Source organism: Myxine glutinosa, chromosome 4, assembly GCF_964187855.1.
Source record: "Myxine glutinosa chromosome 4, kmMyxGlut1.1, whole genome shotgun sequence".
Lineage (NCBI taxonomy): Eukaryota > Metazoa > Chordata > Myxini > Myxiniformes > Myxinidae > Myxine > Myxine glutinosa.
The window spans coordinates 152,793,156-152,812,300 of record NC_136264.1 but is presented as its reverse complement, the minus strand read 5'-3'; the positions used below and the strand labels follow the sequence as shown (position 1 = coordinate 152,812,300).

At 44.2% G+C, this 19,145-nt stretch overlaps 1 protein-coding gene across 1 annotated transcript in view; it reads left to right on the top strand.

The window, feature by feature from the left end:
- The window catches only part of LOC137425975 (ileal sodium/bile acid cotransporter-like), a 77,606-nt gene extending 66,035 nt beyond the window's left edge, over positions 1-11,571 (top strand). The window contains exons 6-9 of the mRNA XM_068114698.2: positions 3,073-3,161; positions 4,436-4,611; positions 10,294-10,451; positions 11,390-11,571. Coding sequence (XP_067970799.2) covers positions 3,073-3,161; positions 4,436-4,611; positions 10,294-10,451; positions 11,390-11,559 — 593 coding nt within the window. The 3' untranslated portion in view covers positions 11,560-11,571. The remainder of the gene's footprint in view (positions 1-3,072; positions 3,162-4,435; positions 4,612-10,293; positions 10,452-11,389) is intronic.
- The last annotated feature ends 7,574 nt before the right edge of the window (positions 11,572-19,145 follow it).

The following is a 19,145-nucleotide window of genomic DNA, read 5'->3' as shown; positions in this document are numbered from 1 at the left end:
ACCTCCATTGCCAACTGTATTGCCAACTGCATTCGCCCTCCATTACGCACGCGGTCAACTCGGGGAAGAAGAGTGTGGCCCCACCTCGTCATCAGGAGGAGGAGTGAGCCAGCCCCGATCAACCAACCAAGAATGAGGGGTTTGGCCTGAGAGGGCGGAGAGGGAACGATCGAGGAGGTTCGTGAAATTTCCATGGGCGTGGATATATAACCCGTCGCGCAGAGCCCCCACCTCAGTTGAGGAGGAGTTGAGGAGGAGGAGTTGAGTTGAGCTGGAGGTTTGAAGGTTTGAGGAGTGGAGGAGTCCTGTGGAGAGCCCCTGTGCGCACGCAGCTTTGACGCGCTGCTACGCGTGAACCAGATTGCGGTGGAGTCGGTGGCCGCTCACTTTCAGCCCCGACGTCCCGTGTGGGATCAAGCTCCAGCCCTGCGTCCAGCTGAACCTTCCTCTCCTTCCAGCCATTCGTTCCTGCCTTCAAGTACCCCATTCGTGTGAGTCTGCTCGTCGTCTGTCCTCTGTGTTGTCTGGGGTATAAGTTCAGCTTGTTTTAAGGATTGCACTGTGTCTTCTTCTTCTTCTGTAAGTTACTTTCGTTTCTTTCCTTCTCCTTTGGTTTCTTTGGTTGTGTAAATAATAAGAAAAAATATCTGTTCCCCCTTATCCTTGGGTTTTCATTCACATCCGATCGTCTTTGTGATTTCCCCCATTGAGTACCTGTGGTGCGATTCGGCCAACGCTTTAGAATCGGGTTTAGTCTTTGCTAATGGCTCGAACCGCGGGCTGCTAAAACCGCTCGGCAAAATACCATCTTGTCCGTGGTTTCGAGCGGAGTTACCCACCTGCCTTGTGGAGGGATTGGCGGGGGTGTACGGGAATCCCTTGACCAATCGCTTCGGCCAATCCCACCCCACAGGGGAGCGGGGTAGCTTCAGGATCGGAGACGGCCAGTGCAAATAGAAAGGGGATTGACCCCCCTTGCTAAGGGGAGCGCCGTCCCCGTTTCCGTAACAATATTATACCATCGTGTTTCAAATCGTGATCAATACACTATGATCGTGATGATCGTGAATCGTGATTGATAATCGTGTTCACAATCGCTATTTCATATGTACTCTCGATACGTGTACCAAATTCCCGATACGTGTAACTGTACCAAATCAACAGTTAAAATGATTTTGAGCCGATAGCTGTTACGGCCTCGGCAAAATCGATGGAGACAGCGATCTGTTAGCATATTCACCGCCCAAATAGCAATGTGGAATTCTCTTATGTAGACATTAAACGGCGTTTGAACTTTGGCCGAGGTCATTATTTACTTTTAATGATGTTTATATATGAATGATGTTTATATTGGTTTTGGGTCGTCCTTTCCGCATATCTCATGGGATTGTAAGTTGGAGAGACGGCCGTGATGGCGGGGAGGGGGATGGAATTCTCTCAAGCAGGGATTCAACCCGTGTCATTATAAAAGGTCTTTGTCCGAGGTCACCGAGTCTGATCGGTGCAGCCGTTTGTGTGGCACCCGGGAAAACATCATCGTCACAATGAGAACAATGAATGTTATGCGAACGCGGATGTTATGCGAGAGTCCAAACCTGAGAATGCTGGAGACCAAAGCTGAAATTGGCAAAACTAAATAGCCAATTTTACTCCTGGAGATCCCAGGATTATCCACCCAAGATATTGTTGCGATCGGTTCAGCAGTTTTTACGGTACCTTCGAAAGGACAGACAGACAGACCAACAGACGGACGGACATTTAGTGAATTATAGTAAGATAGCCATATGCCTTTCCATAATATGTCCATGATCCTGGAATTAAGGAGTTACCATGACATTAAGATAAATTCGTGCATGCAGTCAAGGAATTCCTTGGTGAAACAAATAGAGTACGCTTCATTAACGTCACTTTAGTAACAAGTGTAGGTTCACCTTGAAGTTGGAGAATTAAGATTATGTATTTATTGCTTGAAGTCAAACGTCGTAAGCGTGCATTTGTGGGCATTTTCACTTTTTAGCAAATATTTGCTACATTGTGGTCAAAGCTTGTAACTAAATATCACTGTTTAAAGTTTAATATGCACTTACATGGGATATTTTCGACTGCATATGTAATGTATGGTGTATATGGCCTACTATGGAAAAAATTCAGTTCATTATCTCCAGACGATTCCAAAATATTACTGTTAGTGCAACTTTTTAATTTATTTATTGTACACCGCACCTTTCCTATGCCATCCCCAGGCACTGCATAACGTCATTGCCGGGCACCGAAGGGGGCTCCGCAATGACGCACATTGAAAAGGAGTACTCAGTTTTCACTCTGGTTGTTTGTTTTCTTGCTTTCTTGTTTGTTTGTGTGTTTGTTTGTTTGTCCGGGCGATATCTCAGCCATCATTTGAGCTAGGAAGCTGAAATGTCGGTACAATAGTGAGCAAGTCCTTTGTCAAAAACAGTATTTTTTGTTTTTTGATGAATCAATTAATTAGGAATTATTTAATTATTAGCGATTAATTAAGTACTTATTTAATTAATTAAATTTCCTTTCTCTTCTGACCATTAACTCAGGCACCTTTTGAGTTAGGAAGCTGATATTTGGACATGACAGTGACCAAGTGATGTGGCTATCAAGGATATTTTTGATTTATTGATTAATCATTTAATCGATTAATTATTTATTGATTAATCAATTAATTATTTAATTTTTTATTAATGACTTATTTATTTGAATTTCTAAAAGATACATCTTCGGATGAAGCACTAGTGGTTTAGTTATGCTATTAGCCAATTGATTAAGAAAATATTTTGTGATAATCTTTTATTGATTTTAATTATACAATTAATCAATCAATTAGCGTACACCTCTCCCTCCCAATGCAGCCTCTATGAGCTGCACCGCGGTATTGCCGGGCGCCAGAGGCGCCCCGGCAATGCCGCGCTGTAGGATATTTAATTATTTGGCATGGGGGCGGTGTACTTTGAATGTTTCTGTACTTGTTTTTATATTTAACTTTTTTTTAAATGTATTTGTTTATTTTAACTTTCTGATGACCTTCCTTTTTAATTTACCCAGCGATCTCTCTCATTTCTCTTGTGGTTCCAACGTCCCTTGGCATCGCCCTCAATTACAAGTGGCCAAAAACGGCAAGGATTGTTTTGAAGGTAAAGGCATTGCAACATCAGCAATAAAAATGGTCAACATAGTAGCTGCTCTTTATTACTGATTCCAACTCCACGACGTTACTTTTAAATTCAAAAGCGCAATTAAATATTACTACATTCAATCGCACTTTTAAATCATAAGTAAAATAAAAGGAAAGGTTTGAATCGGCAGGATGAATATTTGCAAGACCTGACCAAATATAGCATTTATTTAATATCATGAGGGAGCCTGTTGGTCCATTGGAACTAATTTCCATTGGTCTTCACCGCGTTGTAGCATGCCTGCCTGGAGTCTTTTGGAGTCTTTTGGACTCTGGAGTCTTTTGGGTCTTCAGAGTCTTTTGGGTTCTCAGGGTCTTTTGGGTATTTGGGGTCTTTTGGGCCCTGTCTTTTTTAGGGTGGCATAGTTCCGAACCCGAAGGATCGGTAACCGACACAATTTCGGTCTTCGAGGCCGGCCGATAGGCACAGTGTGACCAGAAGGGACGAGGTTCTCCTGACCACGTGGCCCTCGACTTGGTGGGGTTTGTCCGCACAATGTGGGCGCTTTCAGGATGAACTTTAGCCGGGGAGCGTTTGGGCGCCCCGGTCTGATACTGCCGCCCACGCGCAGAACAACTTGTGAGTGCACGTGGGTCCCGGCGGTCCCACTGGCCTAGCGCTACCATGTTTAGACAGCGAAATCCGTCCCCGGGCACCGGCACCTACTCCCGGAAGACCCACCAATTTGGGTCCTCTGGGTGTTTTGGGTCCTCGGGGACTTTTGTGTCTTTTCAGTCCTCAGGAATTTTTGTGTTATCTGGATATTTTGGGTCCTTGAGGACTTTTAGGTATTTTGGGACTTTTGGGTCTTTTGGGTCCTTGGGGACTTTTGGGTCTTATGGGTCCTCTGGGTCTTTAGGAATCTTTGGGGTTTTCAATGATCTGAGGGGTCTTAAAGGGTCTTTAAAGGTCAAAGGGGTCTCAGAAGTTTAAATAGTTAAAATGTACATTTCAATATTATATAATTGATTAACAGACGTACGCAATTAATAGATACACTTACCAACACACACACACACACACACACACACACACACACACACCTCATCCATTTATAGTAGAATATTCTTAACTCGCAAAAGCCGGTAGTACCTACTGGTTGGCATGTCTCTCTTTGCTATCATGTTACCATCAAGTAAATTGTTGAACTGCAAGTTCAACTTTAAGAACCCATTGAAAGCATATTTAACATTTCATAGGAACATCTTCTTTCCTCTTCATATTTTTTTAAGGTGGGCTCTGTTATTGGAATCGTATTGATGACGGTGGCCGGTGCTGTTGGAATTGCCCTCTACAGCGGCTCATGGTTCATCACACCTGTTATGTGGATAGCTGCAGCTGTGATGCCTGTCTCTGGTTACGTGTTGAGCCTTGGCATCTCAAAGTTATCAAGGCAGCCTTGGAAACAGTAAGCTTGTTAGTGTGTGACTTCTCAAAAGAAAAGTCTGTCTTTCTGTTTGTTTTCAACACAATAACTTTCAACACATTTCCTAAGAGCAACTGAAATTCAGTGAAATAGAGAATTCATAGAACTCCTTAACCTGCGCAATCTTGAGAAAAGGGACATGGGAAGGGTCTTTTAAGCTCTTGCTTTGCATTTCCAAGCATAATCTACATTTCCTATGAGCTGCGATTTTGTCTGAATCTCAATATTCCTCAACGCTGACAGCATGAACGGTAAATTTGATTGGTCGAGATGGTGTAAAATGGTGTTATATTTTGTCAAATTACTGCTAAACGGAAGGGTTTTTGAAAGTTACAATCATCCGATTTGTGTTCTACAGTGTTGAAGTATATAATTCAGTTGATATAAAAGAAAAGTTTTGAAGACTTGAAAAAACCAAAAAAAACGTTTTTTTGATATTATGCAGCGTCTTTTACACCACCTTATTTTAACATGTTACATTAATTATTCGTGCCTGTTGTTTGTGTCCTTTATGATGTCACTAAAAACAGTAAGTTTCCTGTTTGGAATAATTTTAAATTTTGTTTCACTGCCAGACAGGCAGACAGACTAAGACAATTACTTTACTCCTCTTTGCGCATGCACAATTGGGACGAGACAACGTACAATTGGCCAAATTCTGAGCCAAAGTACAACTAAACTGCAGGTTCGTGTTCCGTTTCATGTTCTACAAAATAAGTAGTTCCTCAGTCATAGACTGATGTCTTGAGACAGACAGACAGACAGATTAAGTGAACCAATGGGTTAACCCCACTGGTTCACTTTGCACGCGAAGGGTAATAATGATTGGAGTGGATATTGATTTACTACGAGCAGAAGTACCAGGCGGGGGAGATGGGGGGAGGGAGAGGGGAGGGGGGCGAAGTGGAGGGGGGAGAAGGGGAAGAGGAGGGGGGGGAAGGGGATGGGGGTGGAGAGGGGGGGAGGGGTGGAGAGGGGGGGAAGGAGGTGGAGAGGAGGGGAGGGGGAAGGGGGGAGAGGAGGGAAAGGGGAGAGGGGGAAGTGGTGGAGGGGGGAGAGGGAGGAAGGGGGGGGGGAGGGGGAAGCAGGAGAGGAAAGGGGTTAATATACAGTGCATTCAGAAAGTATTCACACCCCTTCACTTTTTTCACATTTTGTTATGTTGCAGCCTTATGCTGAAATCGTTTAAATTCATTTTTCCTCATCAATCTACACTCAATACCCCATAATGACAAAGAGAAAACAGGATTTTAAAAAGTTTTGCAAATTTATTAAAAAGAAAAAACTGAAATAACACATTGACTTAAGTATTCATACCCTCTGCTATGACACTTGCAATTTAGCTCAGGTGCCTCCGATTTGTCTTGATCATCTTTTAGATGTTTCTACACCTTGATTGCAGTACAATCTGTGATAAATTAAATTGATTGGACATGATTTGGAAAGACACACACCTGTCTAGTTAAGGTCTCACAGCTGACAATGCATATCAGAGCAAAAACCAAGCCATGAGGTCGAAGGAACTGCCTGCAGAGCTCAGAGATGGGATTGTGTGGAGGCACAGATCTTGGGAAGCCCACAAAAAAATTCTGCTGCATTGAAGGTTCCCAAGAGCACAGTGGCCTCCATAATTCTTAAATGGAAGAAGTTTGGAACAACCAGGACACTTCCTAGAGCAGGCCGCCCGGCCAAACTGAGCAATTGGGGGAGAAGGGCCTTGGTAAGAGGTCACCAATAACCCGATGGTCACTCTGGCTGAGCTCCAGAGATCCTGTGTGGAAATGGTAGAAACTTCCAGAAGGACAACCATCACTGCAACACTCCACCGATCTGGGCTTTATGGCAAAGTGGCCAGACGGAAGCCTCTCCTCAGTGAAAGACACATGAAAGCCCGCTTGGAGTTTGCAAAAAAGCACCTAAAGGACTCTCAGACTGTGAGAAACAAGATTCTGTGGTCTGATGAAACCAAGATTGAACTGTTTGGCTTCCGTCTGGCCACTCTGCCATAAACCACTGAGCTTGGGGGAAGTGACATCACTTCCAGAACACTCTGGCCAAAAAATTGACAGTAGGCCGAGAGTGAACAATCATTTTCTCAGTAATCCCAGCTCTTTCAATTGTTGCTTTGTCCAATGACTGAGGAATCCACCCAGTTTACCTTTTTCCACAAAAATCTTCGTGACAGTTGTCATGCCCAATGGTCGGGAGGTTGAGGAAACAGACTGCTGTATTTTTTTGTTTTTTGGCCTTGCGAATTTGGCTGAGATGGTTGAGTTTGTGGCACCAGCTTCAAGATTGATCTTCTGCTGGACAGCGGCCATCATTGTGAACACGGCTTGTTCCCCCGCAGCTGTACGAACGCCACCTATGAGGAAATGTGTTGAAGTTTCCAGTTTTGCCGTCCGGTTTTATGTTGCATTGTTTACACACAGGCCGCCCATTTCGAATGTTGTTGCCATCATCGACAGTCTCCATGTTAGATAACTGCAGATTGTAACATGGTGTGTTTGATTTTGAACATGGTCTCAATAACCTGGTTTGGTTGATGAAGAAAATGTCAGTGAAGGCATGGTGATGCACACCTGTCTATGACTTAATATTCTACTGCTTAATGTTGTGATAATGTTAGAATATTGCTCCCTCTCCTCTTTTCTCCCTCTCCTCTTTCCTCCCTCTCCTCTTTCCTCCCTCTCATCTTTCCTCCCTCTGCTCTTTCCTCCCTCTCCTCTTTTCTCCCTCTCCTCTTCCTCCCTCTCCTCTTTTCTCCCTCTCCTCTTTTCTCCCTCTCCTCTTTTCTCCCTCTCCTCTTTTCTCCCTCTCCTCTTTTCTCCCTCTCCTCTTTTCTCCCTCTCCTCTTTTCTCCCTCTCCTCTTTTCTCCCTCTCCTCTTTCCTCCCTCTCCTCTTTTCTCCCTCTCCTCTTTCCTCCCTCTCATCTTTCCTCCCTCTCATCTTTCCTCCCTCCCCTCTTTCCTCCCTCTCATCTTTCCTCCCTCTCCTCTTTTCTCCCTCCCCTCTTTCCTCCCTCTGCTCTTTTCTCCCTCTGCTCTTTTCTCCCTCTGCTCTTTCCTCCCTCTCCTCTTTTCTCCCTCTCCTCTTTCTCCCTCTCCTCTTTTCTCCCTCTCCTCTTTCCTCCCTCTCCTCTTCCTCCCTCTCCTCTTTTCTCCCTCTCCTCTTTTCTCCCTCTCCTCTTTCCTCCCTCTCCTCTTTCCTCCCTCTCCTCTTTCCTCCCTCTCCTCTTTCCTCCCTCTCCTCTTTCCTCCCTCTCCTCTTTCCTCCCTCTCCTCTTTCCTCCCTCTCCTCTTTCCTCCCTCTCCTCTTTCCTCCCTCTCCTCTTTTCTCCCTCTCCTCTTTTCTCCCTTTCCTCTTTTCTCCCTCTCCTCTTTTCTCCCTCTCCTCTTTTCTCCCTCTCCTCTTTTCTCCCTGTCCTCTTTCCTCCCTCTCCTCTTTCCTCCCTCTCCTCTTTCCTCCCTCTCCTCTTTCCTCCCTCTCCTCTTTCCTCCCTCTCCTCTTTCCTCCCTCTCCTCTTTCCTCCCTCTCCTCTTTCCTCCCTCTCCTCTTTCCTCCCTCTCCTCTTTTCTCCCTGTCCTCTTTCCTCCCTCTCCTCTTTCCTCCCTCTCCTCTTTCCTCCCTGTCCTCTTTCCTCCCTCTCCTCTTTCCTCCCTCTCCTCTTTCCTCCCTCTCCTCTTTCCTCCCTCTCCTCTTTCCTCCCTCTCCTCTTTCCTCCCTCTCCTCTTTCCTCCCTCTCCTCTTTCCTCCCTCTCCTCTTTCCTCCCTCTCCTCTTTCCTCCCTCTCCTCTTTCCTCCCTCTCCTCTTTCCTCCCTCTCCTCTTTCCTCCCTCTCCTCTTTCCTCCCTCTCCTCTTTCCTCCCTCTCCTCTTTCCTCCCTCTCCTCTTTTCTCCCTCCCCTCTTTCCTCCCTCTCCTCTTTCCTCCCTCTCCTCTTTCCTCCCTCTCCTCTTTCCTCCCTCTCTCTTTCCAACCCCGGAACAATTGCCCGGCACTGCAAAGGCATTGAACTGACACTATAGATTCCTGCACTGCTCTCCCTCCGGGTTTACCAAATGAACTCATTATCTGGTCAAACCCGACGTGTGTCTCATGTGGTGTGTACATGAAGGTCGTTAGAAGCTAGTTCGATAAGATCTTCCATTCGTTCACTTGGCTTGTATCGAGGGCGTGTATTCGGTAGAAGGTAAGGGTTTTTATTATTGATTCATTTTTAGCTCAACTGGAACAAAAATGATTCAGGTGATTCAGGTGATTCAGGTATTCGCACTGTGTGGTGTCCGTCAGTCAGGATTTATGTAACACTCGGATTTTCTTCTTCGAAACTGCACGCACACAATTTCGATGAAACATGAACACAACCTTCATCACACATGGTTTGTTCACGTTGTTAAAAATTTCAGGGTATGAGAGGATCTAAAAAGGGGGAGAGTCTTGAACCCCCCTCCCCCTAACAAAAACATAGGTCGGTTCTTTTTCTTTGAAACTACAAGGGATTTCAATGAAACTTCACCACAACTTTCATCACCTGTGATGGACCAAAGTTTGTTCACAGCATTAAAAAAATCAGGGGTGAGCCCCCCAAAATAGGTATTTACTGTCCTCTCCATTACATAATTTGTGGGTCATCCATGCCTACTAGTTGTTCCCTAGTTCTACCTGGTGAGCCCAGCGGCATTGCCCCCATTTTTACCCTCGCCTGAGGAGAGGGTATTGCATTTGAGTCCGTTTGTTTGTCTGTCTATTTGTCCGCACAGAATAAATAAGATTTTCTCTGCAACCGTTGGTCCGATTGACAGGAAATTTTCACCATAGGTGCAACTCCACCTGTATAATTTTTATTGATAATTATGACGTCATCGGTCACGTGGTTTCGGCCGCCATCTTGGTAAACCTGAAAATATTTGCACCTCTATCTCCGAAAGCGCTGCATAGAAAAACTTGAGAGATGGCTCATTGTAAAGAACTCTCCATGGGGAATAAAATATGTTAATGATGTCATAGGTTCCTCCATTATGACGTCATAATTCGACAAGTACGAAACTTCATCCGATCAAGATAAAATTTATTGAGCATAATGTAGGAATAAATTAGAGGAGAAAAAATAATAATAATGATGACGTCATCGGTCACGTGGTTGGGCCGCCATATTTGTTTTAATACAAAAGCAATGAAAATACATCCTGGGGAGGGTTTGCAATCTCTGATTGCTCTTTCTTGTTTTTATTGCTATTGTGATTGCTTCATTTTTATTGCTTCGTGTAATCCTTCCCCCATATGCTCTTCCACCTTTAAACCTTTTGCATCTCTGAAACACATTTCTACATGAGACAATTCACTGAATTGCACAGTTGATCTGTAAAGTTTCAGTTAGTTTTGGCATATTTGTTCAGCAGCGCCAGTAAAAGGTAAACGCCTCTCCTTCGTTCGAAGGGAATGTCCCACCAAAACACGTTCAGACTTTGTTATAACCACAGCATTTAATCACCACACTTTGTCGGGTGACGAGGCATGAGGCAACAGCACACCAAGATGAACAAGACACCGGAAGGCGGAACCGCCAGGCCGCGCATGCGCAAATAGCGATGATGCATATGCCTACGTCACCAACAGTAATGACAACATATAATGGCGGTTATGCCTCTTTGTGTGCTCAAGATGCAGAACCATTTCACTGGAAACTGGAACGCAGAACATCCAGCTGTGTCTGACTGTACTGCAGTTTTCCTTCCCACTAAAGTTACTTGCTGGAGTCACCCTATTTCCCTTGCTCTACAGTGGTGCTCAGTTGGTTTGTGCTGCATCTTTGGCATTTGGTGAGTAAAATTTGATTTGTGAATCACATCACCATAAATGGCCTTGCTTTATATCCTATACACCTAGATTGTTGTATATAATAATAATAATAATAATAATAATAATACATTTATTAGCGCTGAGGAAGCGCCTCTAGCGAATGACTTCCAGCCAGTGTAACGCGAATTCCTGTCACAGGAATTCTGAGATCATATAAGTGTGACGTGGCAGTTCCTGATTGGTTCGTGTTGGGGAACCCCTTCTCGCTGCCGACGTGACGTAAATTCGCGCACGCGCACTGGTGAAGCGCGAGATTCGGCCCAAGGTTCTTATTATTATTATTATTATTTTTGTATACAAGATCGAGGCTCGAACCATGATCGAGGCTCGAAATTCCATGCCCGAACCTCAGCGCAATCCAAGAGGATTCACTTGTTTTGTATAGCGCTTTTCAAGAAACCCAAAGACGCTTTGACATAGTACGTAAAACAAAGACAAAAAAGACAAAAATACATAATTAAATAAATTTAATATAATAAAATTAAATAAATAAATAAAATAAAATAAAATACATAATAACAAAAATACATAAAATTGAATTTTATATGCTACCTAGAATCATTATTCCAATCTACCTGGAATCATTATTGGCCAATTTTGCTGACATGTTAATTTTAAAGAAATTGAATGTTTGAAAATTGGACTTTTTTAACATAAAATATTTTTTTGAATTAAGAAAAAAAAAATTAATAAAAATAAATAAATTGAAATAATAAATTGGAAATTTAAAAATTTATGTTTTAACTGTAATTGTTGTCAAGTGTTTTAGTTTCATCATCCATCAAAATTAATTTTAAGCTAACATGAAAATGCTTTACAACTAAGATTAATTTTGTTGCAAACATTTTGAAAACAGAAGGTGAATGAGAAAGAATGTAATATTTATGTCATTTTGTAGTTTTTCAGGTGTACAAGCGCACACATCCTCAACCTGAACAGGAACATAGCACCGGGGTTGTTGAGCCAGAAGGCGTTAAGACATCTGTGAGTGTCGTGAATCTCGCTTTTGATATGACACTGGAATCAGAAGGCCAAGGAGGACCTGCTCAGAAGACCAGCTCACGTTGACAAGTAAACCTGCTTTCCTTAAAACTATGAAGCCATTGGATGTCCCTCAAAAATGTTGAAATTAATTAACTACAATCGTTGAAATTACAATGGCTGTCTGTGATTATTAAATTGTTGAGCGAGTATTTCTGCAGTCTAGTCTCCACTTCTTAGAAATGAGTTTTGAGAAGGCTGATACCACCAAACTTGAAGACTGATACCACAAAACTTTGCAAGGTCCTGACATAGTTATATGCAATTTTTGAAACTGTTATATGTTATATGCAATATATGCAATGTGAAAGCCTGAGATAACAGCGTATAGCAGGGCCAATATTCAAACCCAGGCTAGATAGATTAGATGTGAGTGAGTGTACCTGTAGGCCATCCTGCCATCCATCTTCATCAGCCAATCTTTCTGCTTATATATGATACTAGAAAACAAATCACTTCCGCTTCGCTGCGAAGCTCAATGTTGTTTGCTTTGGTTTGAACCTCCACTTACATTAAACATTTAAATGTTTAAAAAAGTAAATTAAGTTAAAAATTAAACACATACAGTAAGTGAAATTAAACATTTTGAAAATTTCGAATTATTCTCATTTCAACATCACCATAATGCATATTGTTAAGTTGTTCAATCACACACTACCGGTTTTCATCAGTCAGAATAATATAATCAGAATGATTCGTTACATTATTTATCTGCATTAGTGCTGCTTTAATGAATAACAAATCATTCTCAGCATATATCCGATCTTTGAAATGCTATTGAAATTTATATAGCTAATATAATCTTTGTGACCATCCTTGCTGCTTATATCTTTATATGGCATGAGCAAAAATCACTTCTGCTTCTCTGTGAAGGTCTGTGTTGAATTATTTGATTTAAACCAAATTAGAGCCGTCTCCCTTGACATATCACGTGCCTTCGATACGGTCTGGCACCCCGCTCTGCTCACCAAACTCTCCTCCTTTGGTATCCATGGAAATCTCCACGCATGGCTGGCGGACTTCCTCTCTAGTCGTAGTCAACGTGTGGCCCAGAATGGGTTTCTCTCATCTCCTCTTCCTGTTCAGGCTGGAGTTCCCCAAGGCAGTGTTCTGGGCCCTGTGCTTTTTCTGGTCTTCATCAATGATCTCTCTGACTCTCTTGAAAATCCTCTCTATCTCTTTGCTGATGAATCCACTCTTTGCCGCTCCATTCCTCTTCCCTCAGATCGGCAGTCTGCAGCTTCCTCACTCTCTGCAGACCTGGACAAAATCACAGACTGGGCAAACAAGTGGAACATGTCTTTCAATCCTGATAAATCTCACACTCTTACGATGTCTCTCTGAAAAGACCGACTGGACAACCCTCCCATCCACTTTCTGAATAATCATCTCCAAGAAGTTCTGTCACTCAAGCTTTTGGGTCTCACTATTTGTCATGATCTTTCCTGGGAAAACCACATTTCAAATCTGGCCTCCAAAGCCAGTCGCCGACTGGGCATCCTCCGTTGTGCGAAGTCCTTCCTTGGCACACCTGAGTTCCTCACCACATACAAGGCTTTCATCCGCAGCTCAATTGAATACTGTTCTCCCCTCTGGGCTGATGCTCCTGCCTCGCACCTAGCTCGTCTTCACGCTGTTGAAACCAAAGCGTTCAGAATCATTGGAATCTCCCGCGATGAAGCTAACTCCAAGGGCCTTTTACTCACACACCACAGGCAGGTTGGTGGTCTTTCTGTCTTCTACCGACTCCTCTCTGGCCTTGCCCCCCCCCCCAGCTCTCTCTTGGCTCTGTCCCCCAAATATTCCTACAGGTCGCACAAGATCTGCCTGCAACCCTCTTATGTTTAAACTGCCAAAATCAAGACTCTCTGCTCACCTTCGCTCCTTCATTCCTCTTTTCTCCCGCCTCTGGAACAAACTCCCTCACTCTCTTCAATCCCACTCCACCCTCCACCTTCTGTTCACCACCATCTCTTATCTTCCCCCATCCAAAACCTTGATCTTTTCTACCCCCGCTAATTTCACCCCAAATCCACTTTTTTGAAATACCAACTTCTGTCCTGGAAGTCCTTGGTGTTCTTGTGTTTTATACTTCTCCCACTCCCTCCCCCCCCCCCTTCCCATGCCTCCTCCCCCCAAGCCCTCTCCATCCCACACATCTCCCTGCTCTCAAATGTTGTATTTGTGTGCTTCCCCTTCTCTCCCCCATCTTGTCTTCCGCTCCCTCTTTTTATATATTTTGTTTGTCTGTTTGATTTGTTTGTGAAATAAATGTTAGCTCATTCACGAGCCTCGATTCTGTATCCAAAAAACCCCCCCAAAAAGCCAAAAAAAAAAACCTGCTTAAAATGAGTGCAATGAAACATTTTGAATTTTTTTTGAATTATTCTCACTCACATTTCAACATCACCGTAATGCATATTGTTAAGTTGTTTAAAATTCATTTAAGAGGAAGATGATTTGTAATACTGGCTAACACCAGGTTGAGCTATATGATGCACATTTACATAGAGATAATTCGGGTCTTTCCCCAACCTGAAACATCTCCCCCAGATATGCTACCCAGACAGAAACCATACTTCGGGTACCCTTAGGCAACATGCAAAATTTGGTTGGATTCATTTCAGTAGGTTTTTAATTTTTGAAGCATATATAAAGAAATAAACAAACAAATAAATAAAAAAATTCACTTTTATAGTATATACGTAGTTCCACTTTACTTTTAGAAGTTGTTAGAAATAATTAGATTTCAAGCAGGTGATTCTCCTTTACTTTGGAATTGAACTCACCTATGGCGAGTTGCAGGTGCCTGCAATATAAAAATCACTCATTCAACCAGTTTGAATAGAGAAAAGGAGTCTTTCTGCTGTTTTGCGTCACTGTGTGTACCGCAATGAGCATGGAGAAAACAAAGAAAACCAGAGAATTGTCTGAGGATGTCAGACACAAGATTTTAGCCAAGCATGATCAATCTCAAGGCTACAAGTCCATCTCCAGAGACTTTGATGTTCCTGTGTCCACCGTATGCAATGTTATCAGGAGGTTTAAGCCAATGTCACTGTAGTCAACCTCCCTGGACGTGGAGGCAAGAGAAAACTTGATCGAAGATTGCAGTGGAAGATTATTCGAATGGTGGAAAAAGCACCTCGATCAACTGCCAAACAGATTCAAGCTGACCTTCAGACACAATTCTGACAGTTTCAACTCGCACCATCCGTTGCAAACTCAATGAAAGGGGATTCTATGGTAGGAGACAGGAGAACCCCACTGCTGAGAAATCCCGACTGGAGTTTACCAAAACATACCTGAACAAGCCAAAATCCTTCTGAGAGAATGTCCTGTGGACAGATGAGACCAAATTAGAGCCTTTTGGTAAACACATCATCTCTATGTTTACAGAAAACAAAATGAAGCCTTCAAAGAAAAGAACACCTTCCCTACAGTCAAACATGGAGGAGGTTCAGTGATGTTTTGGGGTTGCTGTGCTGCCTTTGGCACTGGGTGTCTTGAATGTGTTCATGGCATCATGAAATCAGGAGATTACCAAGGCATTTTGGAGCGCAATGTTCAACCCAGTGTCAGAAAGCTGGGCCTCTGTCGAAGGTTATGAGTCTTGCAGCAGAACAATGACCCCAAACACACTTCAAAAAGCATCCAGGAATGGTTCAAGACATAATGCTGGACTGTTCTGAAGTGGCCAGCAATGAGTCCACATCTAAATCCCATTGAACACCTGTGGGGAGATCTGAAAACAGCAGTTTGGAGAAGGCACCCTTCAAATCTGGGAGAAAAATGGAGCAGTTTGTACAAGAAGAGTGGGCCAAACTGCCAGTAGCGAGGTGTCGGAAGCTCATTCATGGTTATAGGAAGCGCTTGACTGCAGTTATTTTGTCCAAAGGCTGTGCTACCAAATATTAAGTCCAGGGTGCCAATAATTTTGTCAATGCCATTTCTTTTTCTTTTGTTATTTAAAAGGATATATTAAGTTTTGAATCAAAAACAAAGGTTCTGTAATATTAACAGTGAAATAAAGAATTGTGGAGACCAAATACTTTTGTCAATTTCAACTTATTTTTAGAGAAAATGTAAGTTATTTTAAAACTGACACACCTGGCAATGGCACACAACATACAGGTTCCTGATTTAGTTGCTTATTAAATATTCCAGATAGTCTTCTCTTGTGTCTCGTGGGTTTCAAAGGTAATATGCGTTGTGAGGAATTAGTTTGGGGTCTTTTCCTCCTCTTCTCTTGCATTTTGGAGTCGGAGACGCTCTTCTTCTCTCTCGAACCTCAGTGGATTTTGTATGCAGTGCCCTCATTTTCATATGTGCGCCAACGTCTCATTCAAATCCGTGTATCAAAACCAAACTGTTGCCACCACCGCAACAGCACCTCAACTGCAGTTTATCCTTAGACTATAAACCACATCCATGTCACAACACCACAACAGCCTTCCTCCACCACAAGACCAATTACCAACATCTCACTTTATTTGCTCAACATTCGCTCATGCTTGCGCCTCAACCCCAGCTCAACTACGCTGCTTCAACCACAGTACCACTACCACAAGATCTCCCCACTTGACCACTACAACGCTTCAACCACATGCCTGCATCTTACTGCTGCAACTAACATCTCACACTGCACAAAGACACCATTTCACCCATGCTCGTGGGACCATGACCAACAGGACTGTTAGTGCAAACCTCCCCTTTATGTGCTGTGTTAGGTTTAGGATATGATTAGTGGCTAAATAAAGTGAGATTACTGTGCTGATTGTGCAATAAAGATTATATATTTTTCTTCACTGACGTTGTGGCATGAGTCTTGCTTTCCGAGTAATTAGTTAATTAAAACTTCTCGTCCTCGCTTCTTCAGGAGTGGATGCGATATTCCCAGCTACATGTAAACATAAAAAGTTAAGAATACAGGAACACGTCTGTCCGATCCAACTTCAATCATGTGCTCCCAGTATTGTAAATGCATATTGTGAATGAATCTGTCACAGTAGTATTTACCTGCAACGTGTGCAAGGTGTCGCAGGTCTACAAGAGCTCTGCGTGGTTGTTGTTGTTGTTCTGGTTCTTGTTGGGGGGGGGGGGGGGTCGATTTTTTAAAAGTATGCACCCATTGGTCGGACAGCTGCCAGACCACACCCACATTTGTCACTTGACTCCACCCACCCTGACACCCAGATGAAATAATATGGCCCCCATCTTGGTTTTCTGGTGGGCCTTAGACATCAGGCCTGTAGGGACTCTGCTGATTATACACTGCCCAGGTCTGTTGTGTCAGATTTCCATTGGCTTTGTTTGGGTCGAGTGTTATTCACGATGAGGGACCCTGAAAAATGTAATCGTATTGTTACGGTCCGCGGATTAGATGTTATTTTTACCGAGCGGTGGTGTAACCGCGGCCGAACAGTTATTCCCCGACTAAAACCCGATTCACCCTGAACGTTGGCCGTATCGCGCCACAGCTACTCAATCTGGAAAACTCTAAAGCGACCGAATGCAAAGAGGAAGAAGACGTACAGAAGAGTAACGGGGTTTATTATTATTTACACACACAAGCAACAAGGAGCAGTCACGATTATGTACAGGGACATGAGACGCAGGTGACACAGTGAATTCCTTATACAAGCTTAATTACCTACCCAGGACAGAACAAACAAAGACACTGACTCACACGGGGAATTGCAGAGTGGATTGGCTGGAAGGAGGTGTGTGGCTGGAGGGGGAGGACGGCACGGAGCTGGCTGGAGCTTGATCCCGCACGGGACGTCGGGCTGGACCTCGACAGCCGCTGATGCCACCGATCCTGTCGTGTGCGCGGGATCACGGGTCGGATCACGGGTCGGATCACGGTCGGAGCCGACGTGCTGGTGGGGGGTCTGGCGTGACGGGTTCTCTCCTCTCTCTTTCTTTTGTCCAACCACTCTTTCTCCACCGACAACTCAACGCAACCAATCAACGCAACCACTGACCACCCCTGACGACCAACTCAGCTCTTGTCATGGACCTCTCTACGCGCTCTTGCTCTGACGACCCAGCTCTTTCCTTTGTACTCGTCTCTCCTCTGTAAAAGCTCATCTCTCTCGGGGGCGTCTCTTGTCTGCCCTTGGGAGCTTCCCGTGGTGGGTTATATAGGCCCCGCCCCTCAACCTTTGCGAACCTCCCCCAAACGCTCTTCCTCCGCCCTCTCAAACCAAACCCCTCTTGCTCGGTTGGTTGTTCGGGGCTGGCTCACTCCTCCCCTCTATGACGAGGTGGAGACACGCCCTTCTTCTCCGACCCTGCCTCGTGGTCAATGGCGGCAATTGGAGGGGATGTAATTGGCAATGGCAATTGAGGCCTGGCAATGACGAAAGGGGAAATGGAGGTTTTGGGAATGGGAATGAAGGGAATCTACTCTTATTTCACTCGGTGCAATGGAGTGTCATTCTAATGGAAGACAAGGCCTTACCCTAAGACACATAATAAGATATAAGCTACTGAACAAGGGTTTTATCGGGTCCTGCAATGTGGTGTTTATGGAATAACTACCGAGACGCCCTTTTTATCTTTACACAACTCCGGAGGCAGGAGGCGCAGAATAAACAATAATAATAATAAAGCACACAATAAAAAAAAAAAATCCTCATATCCGCAACACTGCACCCTCCTCCTCTTAGGCACGTCCCGGGCCTACAACTTTAATTTAGTGTGACACGTAGGTGTAGTTCCCTCTACTTTTAACCTGACCCTGAGTGCGACAGTTTTAAAACAGAAATAAATGTGTCCCGCTGCTCCATTGCACCCTGCCTAACAGACACGCCCATAGTTAACCGAATTGCGGAATGGTCTTCAAACTACACACTGACGGTGGGGAGCATTATTTACAGTTGACACTACTTTTATTTACAAAACTAACCCCGGACCTGTGATTGTTCTTTCTGGGGGGGAGACAGTCTGCTCTGCATCGACGCACCATGAAAGCACCTATAACACACCAACACACCCTCAAGCACCAAGCGGTGCAGTCACCACAGTTCAACAATGTTCAATGAATAAAAATAACCAAACAACCCCTAACCCTGCAGGTGATCTCTTGCTCTTCAGCTCCCTCTGCTGGCTATTATTATTTTCTTCCAGATGTTGTCTTTTTCCTTTGCTGGCGGTCTATTTGCAATAAAGTAAAATGCACCCAACGTGTCCCTTTTATTTTCTTTATTTATGGCCCACCAGGCCGACTAGTGTGGTTCACCTGTGGGGCATCGGTGCCCTGTGGCCAAGGTCCGCCAGCAAGATTTCGGGCCTTCATGGCCGGTTCCAGCAGAGGGGCCACGCCCCAACCCATGGGGTCCATAAGTGGTGCTCGGCCACTGACATGTGGTCCATAATGTGGTGCATCGATGCAGACAGCTGGTTCTGGGAGTTTCGGGCGCACAATGGAGGACTCACGCACGCTCCCCTCGGCGCCCAATGGCGCACAGGGCATGTGGGAGACAAAAGGGGGAAGACAAATGAGCGAGGGGTAAGGTCACAAGGGTACACATCAATAAGGCAATGCAAGGTGAAATGCGTACGGAGGGCGAAGTGAGAAAGCTCGTCCCTACCGTATGTCACCCCCC